The sequence below is a fragment of the Chaetodon trifascialis genome, chromosome 17 (assembly GCF_039877785.1).
Source record: "Chaetodon trifascialis isolate fChaTrf1 chromosome 17, fChaTrf1.hap1, whole genome shotgun sequence".
Lineage (NCBI taxonomy): Eukaryota > Metazoa > Chordata > Actinopteri > Chaetodontiformes > Chaetodontidae > Chaetodon > Chaetodon trifascialis.
This window is the reverse complement of record NC_092072.1, coordinates 14,447,957-14,469,689: the sequence shown is the minus strand read 5'-3', so window position 1 is coordinate 14,469,689 and position 21,733 is coordinate 14,447,957. Positions and strand designations below refer to the sequence as shown.

The 21,733-nt window shown below is 44.4% G+C and overlaps 1 protein-coding gene across 2 annotated transcripts; it reads right to left on the bottom strand.

The window, feature by feature from the left end:
* Positions 1–205: 205 nt before the first annotated feature.
* Positions 206–19,505, bottom strand: igf2bp3 (insulin-like growth factor 2 mRNA binding protein 3). Of its 2 annotated transcripts, none has more exons than XM_070984651.1 (15): positions 19,019–19,505; positions 18,001–18,061; positions 12,098–12,146; positions 8,374–8,425; positions 8,043–8,106; positions 6,944–7,222; positions 4,926–5,060; positions 4,657–4,779; positions 4,425–4,560; positions 3,870–4,001; positions 2,612–2,731; positions 2,391–2,465; positions 1,992–2,123; positions 1,738–1,851; positions 206–1,523 (listed from the first exon to the last, which is right to left on the bottom strand). In XM_070984651.1, the coding sequence occupies exons 1-15, from the start codon at positions 19,191–19,193 to the stop codon at positions 1,422–1,424; spliced, it is 1,749 nt and encodes a 582-aa protein (XP_070840752.1). In that variant the 5' UTR covers positions 19,194–19,505; the 3' UTR covers positions 206–1,421. The 2 variants fall into 2 exon arrangements, with proteins under 2 accessions (XP_070840752.1, XP_070840751.1); XM_070984650.1 differs by having other exon boundaries at positions 1,323–1,523; positions 2,612–2,734; positions 19,019–19,291.
* Positions 19,506–21,733: the final 2,228 nt, after the last annotated feature.

The window sequence follows — 21,733 nt, the reverse complement described above, 5'->3', positions numbered from 1 at the left end:
TGCACTGCCGTGACCACAGCCCTCCTACGAAGGCAAAGAGGAAATTTCTTTTCTGACAAATTAAAGTACCATTACCAATAAACGATGTCAATCCCAAAACTAAATGGCATTGCTGCAATTATGTACGGTTGGCATTATTTGCATGTTTTAGTTGTCTTGTTTTTTTTTTTTTTCTTCTTTTTTTCGATTTTTTTGTTTTGTTTTTCAGAAGATGGTGGACCCTCAGGGGGAAAAACTGAGGCGATATTCTCTCGATACTCCTGTCAGCCGCCAGCTGAGGGGGCGCCAACTCTTGCTCTGGGGCTGCTATGTACAAATAGACTTTATGTACAGGGTCATCTTAAGTCACACATACACATGAACAATGCCACCTAAAGCACCAGAGTTGAAGGCAAGGTCAGTTGGCAGCTGACCAAATTTTAAATTTTCTTAAAAAAATAAAAATGTTCAAAGACTATCAGCTTTATAAAGTATACAAAATACCACAAAAGCAAAATAAAAAAAAGAAAGGAACATTTTTTCATATATATATAATCATTTTCTTTTCTCTTCTGAGGTACTAGATCCTGAGGTAGTTAAGTAAAATGCATATTAAATTGGTTTTCCTGGGCAGCAGCAGTTCGGCACCGTTTTCCCTAAGTGTCAGTCATGGCGCTGCCCTCACCTCTAAATATATATTCATCTATGTATATAGGTCTATCTATAAAATGCATCCAAATTTATAAAATGCCACTATCATTACAAGGGCAGGACGCCCAATATAATCCACCCTTTCAGGGGTCCTGTCCTGAAACAACAATCTTTCCCCTAAACATGGCCCACCCAATCTGAGCCAACCCTCCCCCAAAATAAACCTCTCTGTTGGTCCGACCAGGACCTTGATAGCAATGCCTTTTCCTTTCCACAGAAAATTCATGAGAAAGCTTCATCAACCAATTAAACACTTAAAAAAGGGGGCAAAAAAGAGGGGAAAAAAACTGAATCTGAAATCAACCAAAACATCTTGTCAGGTTTGAAGTACCACACCAAAGAGGTGATAGGAGGGGGATACTTATTTCTTCTTTGTGTTTATAGTGTTTAAAAAAAAAAAAAAAAGTCAACACACCCGTGCTGGGGAGGAGGAGAGCGGTCGAGGGGTGCGTACATGTGAGGGCAGGTGACATTGTAGCGAGCCCTCAGAAGTACATTCTCACAGAGACGCAGAGAGGTGAGGTGGGTGGAGGTTAAGCCACACTTAAAAGTTCAAGTAAGACAAGGAGGGGTGGATGTTTGGTTGGGTTCTGATAACCTTTGACCCCTGAGATGAGCATTACGACCCCTTGTCTTCTTTTTCTTCTTCTCCCCCTGGACTCCGCTGCATCTGTCCATCTGTCGAGTCTTCGGGCAGATTCGGTCACCATTCCTCCAGGTCCACTGGATCTTCACTTCCTGCGGGGCAGCGGAGGTTGGGCTCCAGAGGGGGGCTTAGGCTGCTGCTGCCTCCTCACCTGGGCCAGGATTTCCTGAATCTTCCTCTGGGCCAGCTAGAGGATGTGAGAAAATGGGAAGATGAGATCACAGCACAAAGGAATGAAGCCATACTCATTAGCCATTTCTACCCGCAAAACAAGGCAGCAGTACCTGCCTGCAAGACTCCACAGAGATGAAGACAACTCCTGGAGTCACATGCTTCCGAAGAAATCAGACCTTTGCGTTCCTGAGGTACTAAACATGTTTGTCGTCTTTGTAGAAACCCACCTGGCATGCAAAGAAGTGTCCGCTGATCTTGACTATAACCTGGTCATTCTCATCAGGCGTCTGGTCCCTGGGCACCACCACTTCTGCACAGGTCAGATTCTGCAGCTCGTTTACCTGTAGCCACAATACAGAGACCAAACAAAACTCTAAGATTAAAAGTTTTTTTCATTTGTTAGGACAAACTTCACGTTTGCAATACTCTGGCTTGGGTTTGTTCAGCTCGCGCAGTGATAAACGGATTCATGCTCGCTTACCGTTTTTCCACCCTTCCCGATGACTCGTCCAGCAGCAAAGGAAGGAACCTTGATATGAGCCTCCAGCTTCACCTCTTCTTTGGGTCCGAAGAAATTCTCTTCCTTCAGCTTCCCAAAGATGCGACACTGAGCCTGAGTACAGATTATTCATGTTGCATTTAGAAAGTGGGACATTTTTCCAGAAAACGAGCAAATGCACAGCAGAAAAAACACATTTCTCTGCTGGCCGTAAAGAGCCACTTACATACTAATAAAACCCGTAAATTAAACAAGAAGTGACTGACTGCAAAATAAATGCAAGACCTGCCAAACAGCTGCTACCATCAAATTTAACTACATGGCTCCGTTCTTTTATTTCTGTATTTTAAGTGTTTATATGACTGTGACGAGGTACAACACCTTAAACTGAGCCTCTGGTGGTCCAACGATGATGACCATCCTCTGCTTGGCATCCATTCCTTCTGCAGGGGCAATCTGAAGGAGGGCAGACAGCAAGCATTTAAAAAAAATGGCAACCTTCACTTATGCTTCCAATTCCTATCAGTCACTCCACAAGTGGACAGCTGGCATCGACACGTCATCATTGAGATTCAGAACTTCACCTCCTGTCTGTCACTCACCTTGATTGAGGCTCCGGCAAAGTGTGACAGCTGTTTGATGTGTTGACCCTGTTTTCCAATGATGGCTCCCACCGCAAGCGCTGGGATGAACAGGTGAACCGTCTCTGACTCTGGGTGTCCCTGCTGGGTACAGACGCGTTAGTGCTACTGTGACCGGCAGATCACACAGACAGTAACTGCCGACCGCCCGCTCAGGTCCAGCCCCCGATGTTTATGGAAATGCAGACGGTGGGTCTAGCAAAAGCTGTTCGGCTCTTGAAGCTACACTGGAGCTCATGCCCTCCACTTGAAAACAACAGCTGGTCAGAACAGATATCGTCCTCTGTTTAATTCTGTTGTCAAAGGCCACAACCTGAGTTTGCCACATGCATCAGCCAGATAATGCCATCTGAGAAAAAAAACAGGTGGACATCAGGTGGAAAAATGGTATCTCGGTATGAAGTTCATGTTTTTGCCAACACACTCCACAATAGAGGAGTGTGTCCTCAGAGACTGCTGCTGCTGCTCCTGATGCCTTGTTGTGAACACATGTTTTACAGTGTGCCATTGACTTCGGCAGGTGGTTGCATCATCAAAGAGGAACAACAAGTAGCCCTGTTGATTTTGGATCGAGCCCAATATTCCAGGCAGTGTGTCAGATGAGCGCACACCAACAACTTGCTCTGGCAGCCTCCAAACCTGCACAAGGGCTTTTCTGTGCAGACGATGCTTTACCCGGTCGAAAAAAAAAAATCTTCCTTAAAAACTGCAAATACAGCAGAGATGACACCGTAAAACATCTGGTGACACTGCAATAACTATGACATGGAGCAAAGCTACCGTTTCTCTCCATGCACCAGGTTAACTGCTGCACACAGGTTAGAGCCTGACTGAAAGGTTAAAGATCAAGGGGGCAAACTGGGGAAGAACTTCGATGTAGCAAACCCTGTCCCCCCTAATCCTGCAGCGAGCAGCCACAAGCCGTGCAAAGCACTTTGGGACGGGCGACTTACAGTAAGGGGCTGGCTGCTCGCCGACAGCATAGAAGCCCAAAATGGCCCTTCACCCCCATAAGGACTGCACTAAAGGAAAAAAGAAACATGAAACTGAGTTGCTACAGACCAAATGTCTGCCTTTGTTTTCATGAATTCTCACCAGCCTGACCCAAGAGCTGCAGAATATCGATTTTAACATGAAAACACAGCCAGTCCTGGTTTTGTAATGGTAGGGTTATGGAGCAAACCACTGCCCTTCATGTGACGAGGAGACGGTCACTTACTCCAAATGATGAGCATCCACCGTGGGCTCCAGGAGGAGGGACACTGGACATGGAGGGACCCATTCCTGGTGCACCACTGGGGAACAAACCCAAAGCGTTCAGATTCAAGCCTGGAATCAGGTTGGACTGGAGCTGAAGAGAAAAAGAGCATTTTGATTAACATCCCCTTTTTTTTTAAGATATCTGACATAAAGCATTAAGGCAACTCTGGTTGACACTTTATAACCCTGCTGGAAAACCCTCTCTGAAGGTTTTTCAGAGTGTGTGAATTTATTTATATGACTGATTCAGGATATGAAAGTGCTGATATGGAAGCTGCGTTTCCAGATCACTGTTGTGCAAGTCAACACCATTATCTGATTCACTTCCTAAAAAAACAGTGTCCATTATCTGTATTCTTATTTTATACGTTAATTTAGACCCAGTAATCGTCTACTGTAGCAGGCCGTTTACGTCACTTTGAAGCATTTAATCAATGGACCTTGTGCATTAGAAAAGAGTTCACTCACACTTCCCATTTGAAGGCATTTTCCCTGTTCCCCTAGAAATGCTTACGTTCATAGCAGCCATGTCACTCTCATACGACTCCCTGATCTTCTTCATCACCTCCTCCTCGGCTCTCGCGCACGCCTCGAGGGAGCCCTTCACCGTGATGGTCCGCTCTGGGTTGTACAGGGTCAAGTCCTGGAGACTGGACAGAGCAGTGTAGTAATGCTGACACCTTGGCAAATGCTACACCATTAATGTAGGCAGCCCAAGTGGCACTTTTTTTTGAATGGGCTCTTACGGTGAAATTGTGATCTTGGTCCCCGTATCCATCTCGATTTTCTTCAAGTTGCGTCCTTCCTTACCAATTAATCTTCCTACAAAGTTGTTGTGTGCAAGTATCTTCAGTGGGATCTCTTCAGTACTGCATAAGACAGATATGCGCAGATAGATGCTCGTCAGCCGTGACTTAACGCTCAGATCAGACGTTAAATCACTGGACATCTGCGTGAGTTGAACAAAATCAGCGTGTCTTGTCTTACATTATATTCTGTTGCTGTCTTTACTCACAATTTTGTGTCAATGGCTTCCTTCTGCATGATCTCCATGATGGTTGCACAAGCATTCGAACAGCCGTCAGGTGTGGAGTGAATTGTGATGGGCTTCTCTGCTGCGCCTGCGTTTTCTTTCCGATGAATGTCAATCCTAGAGCAACAGGGAGGGTGAGGCAAACATATTTGTATGGCAGCTTTCGACAATGAGGCAGTTCAGAGTGCTTTCATGAGATAAAAGCCTTCATTCAAGATATAGAAGACAGAAGAAATACAAGGCCAAATACACAGAAATGGTATTTCAAAGGATTAAGACAAAGTAAGACAGACAATTGAAACAAGCTAAAGTAGAATAAGACATTTAACTGTAGATGTGAACACAACATTTTAAGTGAATAAAAGTCTTCTTTTAAATCAGGGTGTAAAACATTTGTCAGGTTTTTTTCCAGATATGAGGTGCACAGAAACTTAACGCTGCTTTTCCAGGTTTTGTTTGAGTCTGGGGACAGGGATCAGAACTGCCCCTGAGAGATCTGCATGGTTCATAATGTACCAGCAGCTCAGACATATTTCAGCCTGAAACCACTCAATGGTTTAGAAACCAACAGCCGATTTATTAAGTCAGTTCTTTAGTTCTTTAGATCACATCGGGCCAGTTCTCAGCTCTTCACACTGGCTTCCCCTTTGTCACTTTGCTGGTCTCGGTGAGCAGCAGCACACTGAATCAGCTGCAGCTGTCCGATTCACTTTTTAGAGAGACCTGTGAGGACAGTAGCCAAGCCTGCTGAAGATAAACACGCCAACAGGTTTTTCTAAATCCGGCTGAGACCCAAGTCCTTTAATTCTTGATGTATTCTTAAAGGTGATAGTCGGCTGATGTTGTAACTGTGTTAATGTGGATATAAAACTCTAGTCCATGACCACACCACAATTTCTGGCTTGATCTGTGGACTTAATGTTAATGACTGAAGCTCAGCACTGACTTAATTGTTGAATGCATAGCAAATCACTGATTTGTTGAATGCACTTACTCAATGCCTTGCCAGTGTCATCTGCAATATTATGGTAAAATATTTTGTTGTTTTCCATAATCTGCACTAGTGGGGGCACGTAGGTGTTGAACACAAGAGGCCAGAGAAGGGAGCCTTGGGGAACTCCAAGCTAAGACACGTTACTACCAATCCACACAAAATAGTCCCTTTTCAGGTAGGATTCAAACCAAATATCCTGTGCCGGAAAGTCCCTGCATCTCTAGTAATATGATGCGGATGATCATTTCGAACACAGCAGGGAGATTTTTCAGTGATTTCACATAATGAGGTTTGATATGGGCCTATAATTGTTCTTTAGTGAGTTATTTAGGTTGATCTTTTTAAAGGTGACTTAATAACTGCAGTTGGGAAATAGCCTGAGAGTACAGAAGTGTTGAATATTTGCAGAATATCTGCTCACATGCAGTTAAAATTTAAAAAGGCAAGGCAGCAAGAGGAGGATTTCAAATGCTGCACAATTTCTTCCAAGGTTGTATGGTTGATGAATGAAATGGGTTTTAAGAAGATCCATCCTATATCTGACATGGACGGGAGCTCGTCTAATTTTCTTAAGTTTGTCAGTGACACAGGAAGCAAATTCACTTCATTTCGTGCCAAAAAGGGTCAGAGGTTACTGACACAGAAGGGTTTGTCGGTCAGTAACAGGAGCAAGTAAGGTACATTATCGTTTTTGTCAATTATGTCAGAGAAGGACTACCATGCATTTCTCTTTTCTAAATCAGGGGCAAAGTCTGTTTAGAAATGCCACTTTGAACCTGAAATTTTGTTTTCCCACCACCAGCATTCAGCTTTAACACCTTTTGGAATTTTTACCATCATCACATCTCTCTGTCTTTTTATTCTTACCATGGATTACTGTTACCTTAGTGTGACTAAAGGATGATGATTTTTTTTTTTTTTTAAACACTGGAAGTCAACAGTACAGGCAAAGGACAGCACACTCACTGGCAACATTCAGCATAATTCCTGACCTCTGTGTACGTACTTTGAGTGGGTCTGTTTGGTGATGTTGCGGATTGTGGCGCCCTCCTTGCCAATAATTGCCCCTACAAACTGCGTGGGAACCAGCAGGCGCAGTGGGATGTCTGACTGCACTTTAGGCCGGGCGCCTAACCCTGGCGAGCCGGAACGAGGGGGTCCACGGGTGTTAAAGCCTCTCCTGCCCCCTGCTGAAGGACCTTCAGGTGCAGCCGTCTCATCTGGGATATAGGACACTTTCAAGGCATAGTTTTCCATCATTGATCCATTCAGCTTCTCCATCGCCCTGGGGAGCACACAGAGTTGTCTGTCTCAAACTCTTGACCACCACCACCACTGAGAATGTATGATTTAAGAGCACAGACTGGAACTGGAGCGAAACGCTCTGACTGCCACAAGAAATTCCTGTTGAGGCAGTCAACACAAGCTTCACGTCTGATTTCTTTCCCATCTCCTCATCAATGGGAGAATCCAAGGAGCGCGGACATTAAAACAGAATCAAGAGGATTCAGTCTAAATTGATGAGGTTCTTGTCTCAAATAATGTCCACAAGCGACAAGGAGGCAAGACCTCCTTAGACGCCCAACTTCCTGAAGCACAGTGGCCAACCATCACAGCTAAATTCACTCCAACCTCAAGACAGCATTCACACCTAATACATGTCAGCCCCGTCAGCCTCAAGGACTTATTTTTGTAGTGAAACAGTCAACTATGCCTGGAGACTTGTACAACCACTCGTGCAGGCAGCAACATTGCAGTACGATTCATGTACACCAGGGGGCACCAGATGGCTAATTTAACCCCCCTCCCACGCCAACACACATGCACGCACACGCACACATACATACATACACATGCGCGCACACACACACACACCCCTTCCTCTCCTAATCACTACATGTCAAATTAAACTGGACTGGTTTGTGGAAGGAGGAAATCAGGTGCACTGTAACAACACAAGAGAGAGGAAGGTGATGTAGTTTCCCATAGAGAAGGCAGGATAAAGTGAAAAACTCGAGCAGATCCACGTCACACACATCATGACAGATGAGCTGGAGGTTAATGATGTGAATACACTGCGTGTGTGTGTGTGTGTGTACACTCACAGCCTGGCCTGGTCCTTGGCTGCATATCGAACGTTGACTACCGCAGTCTCTGTGTCAGTGTTTACTGTAGGAGAACACACAGCAGAGTCAATTCACACATGTTCACAGACAGTGACAATTTACCACTGTGGGCTACTTTTACATGATTCAATAATTACAAAACTATTAGTTTGGAAATTATTTTACTTAAACATTAAACCAAATGAAATATTGTACGGCTGCAACACAAAAACAATTCTGAATGCAGTATAAAAGGTGTGTTTTCAGTCAAGGTGACAGAATTATATTTTGAACAAACTGCAAGTCAAAGCTTAAACAAGTGTGTTTTTACCTTGTTCACAGCTCTCTACTGCACCATACTGAGCAAGCATACCATCCAATACCTGAGAGAAAGAAAAGCCATGATTACTCAGAGACTTTGACCAGAACCTGTTAGTGAACAGAAGCGATCTACGAGAACCAGCCCAACTCAGTGCAAGGACACAGTCCATTAATTCCAAACCCCAGAGTTCAGTGTTGAGTTATGTGGATAAATTTGCTGCCTTCTTGTAAAAGCCCGTCTAGCTCAAATTATGACTCTCCCCCTTATGGCCCTTGCATGGAGCTCCAGTTGCTGAGTGGGTTTTTATAACATTTTAAAGTCTTTATTCCTAGAGTCCCTATGTATTCCATATAAAACAACTCTTTCTAAAATAATAATAATAATGATTTTAGATTTACAAGCGTCTGCTATCCATCTAACAAAATTATTTTATTTATTTATTTTTTTTATTTCAGAAGAACACATCCATGAAGCTATGGGTGCTTTCACTTGTTGGACTTGTGTTTTGTTGTTTTTTTTTTAAATATTAGAAAAATGATTAAATCCAGTTTGAAAATCCCTGCATGCTGGCATCATACATTAAAAAAATGTTGCTTTAATAGAAAATGAATGCAAAAGAAAGCCACACTACGCTGGCCACCTGCCCAAATCTGGAGACCACAGGATTTCAATTCATAGATGTGATCAAATGTGGGCGAGAGGGGGAGCGAGGGTTCTAAGCTAAGCTAAGACATCCGACCATGCTCAGTCGAAGGCAAGGCCACACCCCCAAGAGCTCAACCCCACTTTCTAGCCAACAAGAGTGCGTCCCTGCCCCCCCACTCCACCAACCCACCAACCAAGCAACCTCCCGCCTCCCTGCCATCTCCACTCCTCATCATTGGCTGTTCCAGCTCTGATATGAGTTCCCTGAAGCCAAGAGTTGCTGACTGCTGGCTGGATGTGCTGCCTGTCCATCTACGGAGCCTAGCCAATGGGAATCCAGGCCATTCAGGAAAGGGTGGGGTACATTCCAGCAGGAAGCAGTGGCTGGGGGAGGGGTGTGAGTTCATGCTACACATTCTGTGAATCGGTGCACATGGAAGGGAAGGGGAAACAGTCCAGGCCCACCCACCCACTACAGCTTGTGAACATGCCAATACTCTCGCCACTATTCTCTCGCTGAAGGGATACACACACACACACCATGACCCATTGTCTTATCTACCTGATAAGATACATACAAGGCCTTTGCATCAAAAGATTCCTTTCAATTCAGTTCCTCCATTCTTCCAACCCATCCCCCCTCAGAGGGAGAAACCTCCATGTCACCTTTTGCAAAAGCAAACAGCTCGCTCGCTACATACTAGGAACATGGGTGGATCTGAAGCTGCAGTTGAGGGACATGCGTAGGCAAAGCGAGCCCACCATTACAAAACGCCGAGTCTGTCCGTAGCCATTTGATCACAGTGAGTGAATCAGGCTGAAATCTAAAGCCTTGCAATTTAGAATAATACTGGAATTGTGCAATATCAATAAAACAATTCTGATTAGGCTTAAACTGTCAGTACATTTAAGTGAACAGTCCAAGCACACGCTAACAGCTAAACCTCTGCAGAGGGGAAAAAAAGCTAAACAAAAAGGTCACATAAAGCTGCGTTACGGACACATGGAAGTTCACAGGGAGACCTCGAGTTTGACACAAATGATTTCTGAATAAAAGCTTCACTGAAATTTGTCAGACAACTTTGAAATGTTGAAATTAAACTAAACATAAAATTTACGAGTGTCCAGCAGATCAGCATGTGCTCAAGGTGGAAGTGAAGCCCACACTGAGAAGATTTTAAATTAAATGCTTACCACATGCAGAGAAAGACATGCAATGCATGGACACACACACACACACACACACTCACACACACACACGACTGTTGCTCAACACTTCACTAATCAGGCTGTGGCCTTGAAATCTGACCACGTTACAGCGGACCATTTCTATTGATATCATCCATTTTTACATGACATGTTTTTGCCCTTTAACCCTTTAGGGAAAACAAGTGATTATACTTGAGATTAAAAAAAAAAAAAAAAAAAAAAAAAAAAAAGACCTAGAGCGTCATTTTTTCAGCTTCACCTCAGTTTAAAATCTCTAAAAAAAACCCCCACAAACATGCAGTGTACTCATCTGAGCTCCAGTTATGCAACAGAGGCCAGTTTTGCATGATCAATTCAAACATGGCTTTCTGAAGAATTTGTGGGTGTATTTTTACCTAAAATACCAAAGGTTCACTCCCAGGCTTCATCCCAATATCGAGTCAAATAATTCATGCAGTCACCTGTGTCGGAATAGTTGTGTGTGTGCTATTCAAAGTCATATTTGAGCAGATTAACAGCAAGTCATGAATTTGAATTTCAGCTGTTTTAATGTGGGACCTCTGTCTAACCTGCATGTACATGAAGGTGCTACCAGACACATGAGTGACATAAACCACCTGTTTTAGGTTAACTGACCTCTATCACATTCAGCTGTACAATCTTTAATTTCTTAAGAGTTTTTTTTACTGTATTCTGTAAACAGTGTGAGGAGTATGAATTAATCTGAGGTGTCGTTTGTGCTGGTGTTTATAGATTGTGTTATTGTCTTACAAACTGACCATAAAAACGCTCTATATTACGCTCTTGGACACCTCAAACTATGTTGTTAAATGAAAGATTAATTCAATCTCTTAGAGACTCAAAACTTAAGAAGTTAAACTTGATAAGCTTCAAACATTCAGCATTTCTTGCACGGTTGCTGTATTGGATTGCATTAAATTGTACAAGCCGGTTTTATTCCCTCTGCCCTCTACATGTGAAGGAGACACTAATAATAAACTCAAATCACCACATTTCCAGACTGAGTGTGCGGCCGAAAAACACAAATACCAACAACACAAAGTCCTGAAGAACCAAACTGACTGAAAAAAAAAATATCCCATGAACCTTATAAGGATGTAAGATTTGCTCACTGGAGTTGGCCAGGGGGCCATGTCAAACCCCATGCCTGCTGCATGAATGTTTCACAACCCCTGAGACAATACACTCGGTTTATTTTTATTTCATTTCCACATGAGTTTTTTTTTTTTTTGCAAGGAAACGTGGCGTGAAAAGGCACATGTGATCAGTGTTGAAGGACACCATGACAGAACAATTAAGTCACGTTTCCCATTGAAGCACATCAGATGCTGTGCAGCCCAAGAATCAATCAACAGCACGCTTTTTCAAAATGTTTTAAAAAAATGCCTAGCAAGTGGCCAACACACAGAGCCACGTGATGCTAAAAAAGATCGTGTAACTACTGAAAGTGTCCTCATGTGCGTGACGCTGCCTCATCAACCTGGAGATCCCACTTCTGTGACACACTGAATCTTTCTGAAGTCCTCAAATGTCTTTGTTTCGTAAGCCATGACCATCTATCCTCGCTTCCCCAATCTGCTGTGCAGCTAAATTGTACAAATTCAACCATCCAATCTTCATTATCAAATTTCCAGTGGTATTTGCAATCATTTCTGCTCTACCAATCACAGTTCCACCCACTGGTCGGTGTGTTACACTGGCCTGAGCTGCAGCCTTGTTCAAACGAATCATCAAGTGCTTGCTCAATTGAAACCCAAAAGGGAGGCAAGGTGACTCCAGAGGCCACTAAATGAGAGCCCAGTCGGGCTGCCCGATGGTGCCCCGCCCTGGAAGCAGTTAGCAGCCTGTTAGCACTCACCTCCCACTGCATGTGAGGCGGGATGTTCCTGATCTGCAGCTTACAGCTCCTGGAGAGAGAACAAGGGAGGAAGAGGGTGGGGGATGGATAAAGGAGGAGGGAAAGAAAAGAAATTGATGAAGGTAGATGGGAAGAGAGATGGGAGAGGAGAGGGGGAGAAAGACGGAGAAAGACAGTTAGTAGCCGACAATACCAAGGGCACAATGATACAAATGACAGAAAGGGGGTCTTATTTAAAAACTGAAAAAAAAAAAGCAGTTCTTTAGTCCCTCCACCATCTAGTGACACAGACCAGGGTGAAGAAGCTGCAGATATGACTTCTGCTTTAATTCCATTCCCTACCCAGCAGGTGCACCCAGACACCCGGGGTAAAAAGTGGGAGGAAGTGATTGAGAAAAAGCAGGTAAAGGGGTGATTTGGAATCTCCACTGGGTGGCCTAAATGGAGTTGAGGGTGCTCAAAATAAAAATTAAGCTAAAAGCGCACCACGCCCATTGTGCCAAATCACCAATTGTGTCACACAGAGTGCGAAGAACGAGATGGGGGAGAGAAACAGGAGAAGTGAAGCAGCAGAAAGGAGTAGGAGGAGGGGAAAAAAAAAAAAAAACGGGATTGAAAAGGCAAAGATATGCTATATAAGAATGTCTTGTCTACACAAGAGTCAAGCATGTGCCCTGTAGCATTGCATCAATGGGATACAACCACTGCAAGACTCATATCCACTCTTTCCAACCAATATAGACACTTATCCAGGAGCATCCAGCTGTTGTATCAAAAAAAACAAAAACAAAAAAAAAGGAGGGGGCAGGAGGAGGTGGTGCAGGTGCCAAACAGAAACCAAAGGGAATCTCCGCTAGCAGCGTCACACTAAATGGGAAGCAAAAAAAAAAAAAAAAATTTGCGTGCTTGTTCGTGGAGAGTGTGCACACAAGCAGAAGCAAGTGGAGAGTAGCAGTTACAATGGTGCTGCTGTGCTCCGTCACTAGAAACAACCAGGACAGACATCACCAATTCATCCTTTTAGCTTGAAGGTTTGCTGATTTGGTTACAGTTTGTGTACAGCAGCATGAGTATACTGGCAATGCGTGGAGGTCATGCAGACAATGGAACTAGTGCATCAATGAGTCACAGAGTTTCACAAGTGACTGCGTGCATGTGGACGTTGTATAAAAATGCGAGGGGAGTGCAGGCCACTCCAAAGTCCTCTGCCTGTTGACACGTGCAAACCTAAAGGAACAAAATGTACACATGGCTTGGGAGCTGAAGCATGAACGCACACACAATCTGGAAACACAAACCCTGACCCCGACCCATTTCCACACCAGCCTCGCACTCGCTCCGTACATACCTGATACATATGCAGCATGTGCAGCTAATTTAAGTGCTGGTCTGTAGACTCAGTTTTGTCCCTTTTGTGTAAAAACTTTAAGGTAAAGAGTCACACGACACACACGTCTCTTGTTCTTTTCCTCGAGCTTCACTGAGCTGTTAAATGACGTCTAAAACGCAGCTCATCTACTTGCTCCACTGCTAATGGCCTTTTTTGTAATCTGCATGGAAGATAACACCTTACAACATGCAGCATTTACAAACACACTCTTTACACCATGAACTCAAATGTAAGAAAAAAACATATGCAACAAAAGTCACTAAAAAAAAAAATAAATAAATTACACACAAGCAAACCCCGCAGTGGAACGTACTGCACATGTGCAACAAGGGCCGCAGGAGTTGAAATTCCACAGTTTAGCCACTACAACCATGATCAAGCCAAAAGCAGTTCAACAACATATTTAAGTTGAGACATTAGGAAACTCCTTAATTCTAAACGGGCAAATGGTAAAGAACATTCCCAAATAACTTCCAAGAAGAATTCCAGCCCTTTCCGGCCCACTGTGCCATTCCTGGCTGATCCGGCCCCCTCTCCCCACACATTCTGTATGCTCTGCATTGCGGTGGGAACGCCAAGCGAAATGTGCAAATGCACCAAGCACTTCCAGTCGGATTAACCTATAGCTCCACACAGAAGAAGTCAGCCAGGGTATGGGGTGCGGTGGGGGTAAGGGGGGGTGGGTGGTGGTATACATTCCCTAGTCCCAGCCTTTGATTTGGGGAGGGGGGGAGGTGTGTGTGAGTGGGGTGTGGTGTTGAGGGGGGGTGGGGGGCGACTAGCCCTGTTTCAAGCAAGGGTAACAAGGGCCCTCTCTGCCCTGTGGGGGTGGGGCCCTGTTGCCATGGACACGGACAAGTCCACTGACAGGAACATGTAGAGCGGGGTTAAAAGTGGGAGGGAAGGAGGGGAGGGCCAGGAGTGACTGGGGTTGGCTCGTCATGTGATGGCCAGGAGGAGGCCGGGCTCCTTATTTACTTTTAAAATGGACCAATATTCTACATGTTAGCCCCCTTCTTTGGCCGCTCAGCTGAGACCTACGGGCCTGCACTGTGAACACGCCAGTGGCTGTAGACACGTATGCATGCATCATGAGCCTCCACCACACCTGCATTCATCTTCCCTTTCTTTATCGCCCAGCCTGACTGAGACAGTCTACGTCAGCACCATCAGGGACAGTGTGGGACACACGAGATCTGTGCTCAACGCCCATCCACAGCCATTGACTATTCAGTATGCAGAGGTTCTGAATGACTGAACTCCACGCAGTCTGGTTTCCGCTGCCCTCTCACAGGCCTTATATGCACACTGTGCACCCAATAAGCTACATTCAACACTTGCGTTTGGATAGATTGGTTTGGAATTCCCTCAGAGAATTCCAATGAGTTGAATATCAACAGTTAGAAAGGACTCAACTTCTGCAAAAGACTAATACACATTTTTCTCTCTCTCCACACCACACAGAAAATACTGTTTAGATTGTGTGTATATATATATATATCTTTTTTTTTCCTCAAAAAAGGAGAAAGCAAAAAAAATACAATGAGATTCAGATTCGAGCCTAGGAGGGGGGAGAATTAAGGAACCTTTGCCTGCAGTCTGGGTAAAACAAGGGGCCACATTCATAATTCTCTGGCACCCCAAGTCTCCGTCCCAAATCCCCGTTTTTGCAGGTGGGGCCCCACAGTGACCCCATGACCCAGAATTCTTGTAATAGGAACCAGGAGCCATTTCTACAAACAGCACTGGTACGATTTACACCATTGTCTCAATTTAAACATGTTCCTTGAATGCTTGGTTTATTTATTTTTTTTTAAACCTGTATATTTAAAAAAAAAAAAAAAAAAGACAACGGGGCTGAAACTTGACACCACTCACTGAGAACAAATGCTGTGTTATACATGTTGCAAAATAAGTCAAAGCTGTCCACGTTTAATGTCCGTTTCCCTGTCGCTCTCACTGAGACACACACACACTCACATACACATACACACACACACACACACACACACTCACACACACTTGGGGCCACCCCTCCTTCAGCCATGCCACTTTCTCTCTTTCTGTACATGTGACTAAGCGGGTATGTGCATGTGGGAAAGGGCAAGCTACATTTATTTTGTTTAATTTATCCATAACCGGAGCACAACCTGAACCAGGAAGTCAAGTCAGAGTGTACACAATAATGACACTTCTGCAGCTCAGTTTGCCCCATAATTAAGAATAAAAATAAATATTTGATTTTTTTTTTTTAAATGCTTGATAACTGTTAGCATAAATACATTTTATGTGGCCCAGCTGCACCAACAAGCCATTCAATGCACACTTGTAAAAAGCTGGGTCAAAAGTGAAAATACAACTGGCATTTTTAAAAGCTGTAGTAAATAAGGCTGTTTCAACTGAAATGCAAATACACCTGTAAGATTCTGATTAGTGTTCCATTTCCTATTGTACAATTTGCATGGCTCCTCAGAATAAATTAAAAAATAAAAAATAAGAGCACGAGACATTGTCAAGACCGTGTGGGTGTCATCTTTAAATGCCAGATTTAAAAAAAAAAAGAAAAAAGAAAAAAAGAAAGGCAGCACAGAATGTTTTCAGAAGTCAAGGCAGAGTGAAATGTAAATGTCCATAAGATGGCTTAAAGGTTGAATCACTATGAACAGAATACAATACATGTAAGGGCAGGACGTTTCCAGCTAGCTGCATTTTGCTGTGTTATGTTGCTAATGCAGACAGTATATTTTCAGGAGTCACTCTTCAACGCAGGAGATGTCTTGCTAATGCACTGGAGAGAATTTCTGTGGGCTTTTGGCCACAACCATGACAAATTCAGAAGAGCGTATATCAAAACTGCTGGATTACATGATGCATTCTGGCCAATGTGAAACGCCACATAGCATGTCACCCAGTTCTGCGTGCGTGAACCCCAAACTGCAGCCACCACACCTTCATCTGTCTGCTACAGCACTTCCCCTTCCTGACGGGTTCAAAGGTTAAGCCATGGTGATTGGCCGAGCCCCCAGTTGATATTTGCAGGTTGGAATGCAAAGAGGGGCCCCAGTGTACAAGTGTGTTGTGTGTCTATGCCCAGAATACTGTTCCCATTGACTGCTGCTGTGTTCCATGTTGTAAAGGGAGGGCACGTTTTTACTTTTTTGAAGTGTGGCTGAAACTCGACTCTGTTTGCTGCCATGGCCAACACAGCAGGCTGCACTAAAAAGACAGAGCAACGTCACCAGTTTTTCGTGATCAGGAAAAATTTGGAGGAAGGTCTCGGGATTTTGACGCCAAATTCCCGGGTAGCTCACCTGGTTTATTTATCCAAGCTACAATTCAGGGCAGCAGCCCTCCCAGCTGCCAGGCAAAGCTTGTATGACCTTCATGTGGAAAATACATTTCACATCAAGATGTCAGAAAATTCCCTGCTTGACCCACGTTCACGTCGAGGCACTTTCTAAATCAATGCAAGCCACGTATAATAGTTTACAAGCCTCCATGTTTCACCTCGTCTTTTTCTGATTTTGAACATGGCCTGTTACTTTGCGTAAAACAGCAGATCATTCAAACTTTAGGAGACCAAACCATGCATATTACGTGTAAATCCTCATAGAAATCCTTACACCAATTACCAAACAAGAGCCATTTTAATTAAACTGAAGAAAAGGGATTAATTACGAGTGAATGGCATCACCAGCAAAAAATACACACACAATGCCATAAAGCACTATTTTACGCCCTCAGCACAGATAGCGTAGACCCCACAGAAAATATTTATGGTACACTTTATGGGACCCGTCCACTGAAACACGACAGCCCAGTGTGCCTACGGGGGTCTAACTCTGAAACTAAGGTTTTCCGTGACTTGGGCCCCAAACCTCCCATTCCACTCGCGTTTGGGAGTCCATCTCATGCAACAGCAGCACAATGTGTGCAGAGGAGGGCGGAAGCGCAGGGCAGGCAGAAATGACGGGCAGATCCTTCTCAAATGGACGACTCCACAAGGCCTGTACGCCTCAAATCCAGCCTGCACTGCTCTCTGCACACATTTCAACCAGCACACGCCAGGCTTTCACTAATCGCCCTGAGGTTGGAGCTCCAATACTATCAAGGGCTGTACGTACACACACACTGAAAAATAAAAAAGCCCAGTGGATGGGCGAGGGAGAAAATGCAGCCATGTGCTGGTTAAACCCAATATGCACGACGGTTTAAGGAGCACCCTACAGTCATGGCGAGAGGAGGGAGTACACCACCATACGCCCCTTTCATTTGACCCCAGAGCATTCAGGAAAAAAAAGACACCTCATTTAAGCTAAATGAAAATACTCACACCACTGAATTAGCACTGCTCAGCAGCAACACAAACGCATATTTCCGGCAAATGTCACTTGGTTTTAAAAAAAAAGCTTCTTCTGGATAATAGCTAGATGAATTTAAAAAAAAAAAAGAAAGAAAGAAAGTAAAGCTCCCACGAGTTGAACCAAGCCCTGTGTAATAAAACTCGACCTACCTTAGACGTTTAGGGACCGAGTGCTCCACTTCGAGAACTTTCCCATGAAGTTCAACTTTACCTAAAAAAATACAAATAACAAAATTCAGCTAGTCATATCAATAATCATTTGACCTACTAAAAACAGGCCTCCTTCCCTGCTCTGGGACGTGGAATTATGGTTGCTGTTTACTACTCATTTTACGCAGGGGACTGAAAATCTAAGCAGCCGTCTGTACACATACATCGTCCTGGATATTTTCAGCACAAGTGTGATATTAGCAGCACATATTGCTCAAAGAGCGCGAGCCACTAATAGCACGAGGACGCAAATGAGCCAGACACGAGCCCAAATTCGTAAAATTGCACGAGTTCAGCTCAATTGTTACGTGGCCTACGTGAGCAGGCCCAACTTTAATAGAAACACAAACTAGGAGGATACACAAAAGGCAAATGGTCGTGTGGCTCTGTTAGTTGGCCTACATTTGACCAACACAATTAAACCACCTGGTGTGTCAGCATGGGCGAAATGGCTTCACAATGTAGCCACTGGAGAAGGCCTACAGTTTGAAAGCTGGACATGAGTGTAAGTTCAAAATTGAAACTGGTTTAAAAGCAGCAACACGCCACGGCCTCTCTGCTCCCAATCGTGCCAAAATGGGCTGTGATAGAGCCCACAATAAGGCTCACTTCACGGCGTCCACAGCCCCCGCTGCCTGTGCGCCCCACTGCCCTGAACGGCACGTAACCTGCGTTAGGAAAGCCTTGTTCTCATCCTCATGATTTGTGTTTACTCGACCATTTTACCAAGCCGGGCTCAGTGAAATTACACGAGCACAATTCCACTCAAAGCCGGGGCAGCGATTTGTCTGAGCCCACGGTGTCAAAAGGCCAAGTAAAGGTTGTGTGAGAGAAAGAAATGCTTGTATACACCCCCACCCTACAGGGCTGAACTAACGGCGATCTTCGCACAATTGCAGCAGCTCGTGCGTCTTTCCAAATAACACTTGAAAAAAATTGAACACAGTGAATATCTCACCTGAAAGAATATCGATGGCCCTCATTGCAGCCTTCTCGTCCGGGCAATCCACAAACGCATAGCCAGTTTTGACAAGAAATGGACCACTGTGCGGAATCTTCCACTGCTCAAAGATAGTTTCGAAGTCCTCCTCGCTCGCCTCGGCGCTCACGTTGCCAATGTATAGCTTATTCATGTTCTGCGCCGAAAAGGGACAATCTTTACGCTGAGGGAGAGATAGTTATTTGCTCTCACGGATGTGCAGTGTTTGGAGTAGCCTAAATCGCCTTTACTACTACGGAGTGGCTGTGGCGTGCTTCCCGGTCGTTTCAAGCCACAGATAGATTTAAACTGGCAGCCTCGCAGCGCGTTTTGCTCTCCCCTCGCCCCTCTGACTCTATCGCGCAATAAATAAATGCTCAATTATTAATCTCGTGTCTCCAAACGATGGCGGGCTGGGTGAAAAGGAGGAGAAACTACTTTGTGTCTTCCTCCAAACCCCCTTGGCAAAGAGACAGAGAATGTCACACACGGTAAGGCTGGCGCCCGCCTCTAAGTCTAGAGCCTAGAATAAGAAGAAGAAGAAGGGGGAGAGAAAAAAATCCGCTGCTATTCCGGCTTTTTTGAATGAGCCACGTGTTCAAACTACAAATCAGCCCACACGTGAGGAATCCCAATTGCTCAATTAAGTGTTTGGGATTGGGGAAAATTGCACGGGAATCTGGGGTGGGGACAGCAGAGGGGAGTGGAGAGAAAAAAGGAGGGGAAGACTGGATTGGCGTTGGGAAAAAACCTGGCGAGCTATGTGCGTAAAGGGATTCCGTGAGAACCCAGTGTATCTTTACTAGAATCACATTCGTGTGCCTTTCTCTGCAAAGCCTCGATTCTCATTGGCCGGCTGAGGAATAGTAAAACGGCGGTGCGCTCACGCACGCCCATGTCAGGGAGACGCTGATACTGCGGGGGCTTGTGCGCACGGTTGTGCTAAGTGCGCCGCACTGATGACAGGAGGAGGGAAAGGGGGTGGGGCCATTCATAAATGATGTTGCACTATATTGTTAAATTGCATACTGGACACATTTAATTTGAAAAATCTTGACTGGGGAGGGCCGTGCGCCGCCGCTTGGGCCCTCGCGCAATATGGGAATGACACGTAATGCTATCCACATGACGGCGTCCATCTTCTCCCACTAGAGTGGAGCCATGCCCACGCTGATCCACAACTCAAAGTCCAGCAGCAGGCCCGACTTGCCCGTGGACACGCAAAATGGCATCGAGGGGTTGTCTTTAGGCGCCATGAGCGCTGCCACGCCACTTGTTTTTTCAACTTTCAGGCCGTTTGACTCAGGAGGAAGGCCTCGGCCATGTGGAGCGAATGCACATGGCGAATCCTCTCTGCTATACCTCCGCCATGGACTTGCATTTACTGAAAGAGGGAGGGGTCTCCTACAATGAAGTGCCCCTAGCGTCCTATGTAACGCACAGCCCAATGCAATCACGTGTGCAATACATGTCTAAAATATTACACAACTGCCAATTAGATCTTTTGGATAGCATAGGTAGAGGCCGATAGTTTAGGCGTAGGTCAGTCTGCAGACAATGGCCGTGTTTACAGAGCTGGTGGCTGGTTAAATTCAGACCTGTTGATGGCTCAGAGGTCCATATGTCACAGCAGGACTTTTTCAACAGCAAGGACCCTAAACTGAAAATTTACGGGCAGTGCAAACCTTATATGCAGATCAGAAGTGGAGAGGGAAACGCAGGAATATAATTTCTTAAAGTGTCATATTTCTTAAAGACTTCTGGTGCAGTCCTGGGTGTAACTGAAGTAGATTTTATTGTAAATCTATCTATCTATCTATCTATCTATCTATCTATCTATCTATCTATCTATCTATCTATCTATCTATCTATCTATCTATCCTGCCAGTTTATTAGGTAAACATGGCTTAAGCTTATGTAGTCCTATACAATAAATCCTGCAATACATTCTGCCGTCATGAAGGTCATCATGCTCTGGTTCTGTTAACACGACTTTAGAGAGGTGCTGATTCAACATTGTGGACATTTCAGAGGCTGCACTTTGTCCCGCTGTTGAACCGTAATGTGTTATACTGAGTGATGACCTCAAAGTTGAATCTCTCTAAAAAGCAGAAAACGGAACACTATGAAGTCCCAAAAGAAAGAATTCATTGTAGTACTGTTGCAGCAGACTGCACTAGTTTTAGATGTGTGTACCTAATAAACCGAATAGAGTGTAGAGTATCTTATATATCCATAATATATTCAACTTTAACCGCAGCATCTTCAGACTGAGGGTTCAGACAATACAAGTGTTTACATGTGCTCAACACACATGTGCACAGTATAATTTGAGATATGAGGTCTACTGGATCATGTCAGACACTTTTTTTCTGAATCATGTGTGGGCATACTTATGGGCATTGTTTAATTCCTGCAATTATATGAGTTGTCTTACATGAGTTGAGTGGCAAATTTTTAAACCAAGTATGAACTGCAGCCAGTGTGTAACAGCGTAAACCATTAAAAAGTTACATAACAGCAATACCTTCAATTTCATTTTCCCTGTATGTGCATGTTTTTTTTTCTTTCTTTATTGCAACCTGTATATAGTATTTGTCATTTAGCCTTTAAACAGCTGGATTTTGGAAAAAGTTGGTTGAACTGTATTTCACCAGGGGGAAAACAAAGTGTTGGAAAAGTTTAGGTGGGTGT

What these genes read in the sequence shown, in the direction of transcription:
- igf2bp3 (XM_070984650.1), bottom strand. Translation starts at nt 19,193, where the DNA reads ATGAATAAGCTATACATTGGCAACGTGAGCGCCGAGGCGAGCGAGGAG. An exon ending in CGCCTCACATGCAGTGGGAG is followed by an intron (nt 8,426 to 12,097) that starts GTGAGTGCTAAC and finishes TCTTTCTCTCAG; the next exon opens with GTATTGGATGGTATGCTTGC. An exon ending in GTGGATGCTCATCATTTGGA is followed by an intron (nt 2,735 to 3,869) that starts GTAAGTGACCGT and finishes GTCTGTACCCAG; the next exon opens with CAGGGACACCCAGAGTCAGA.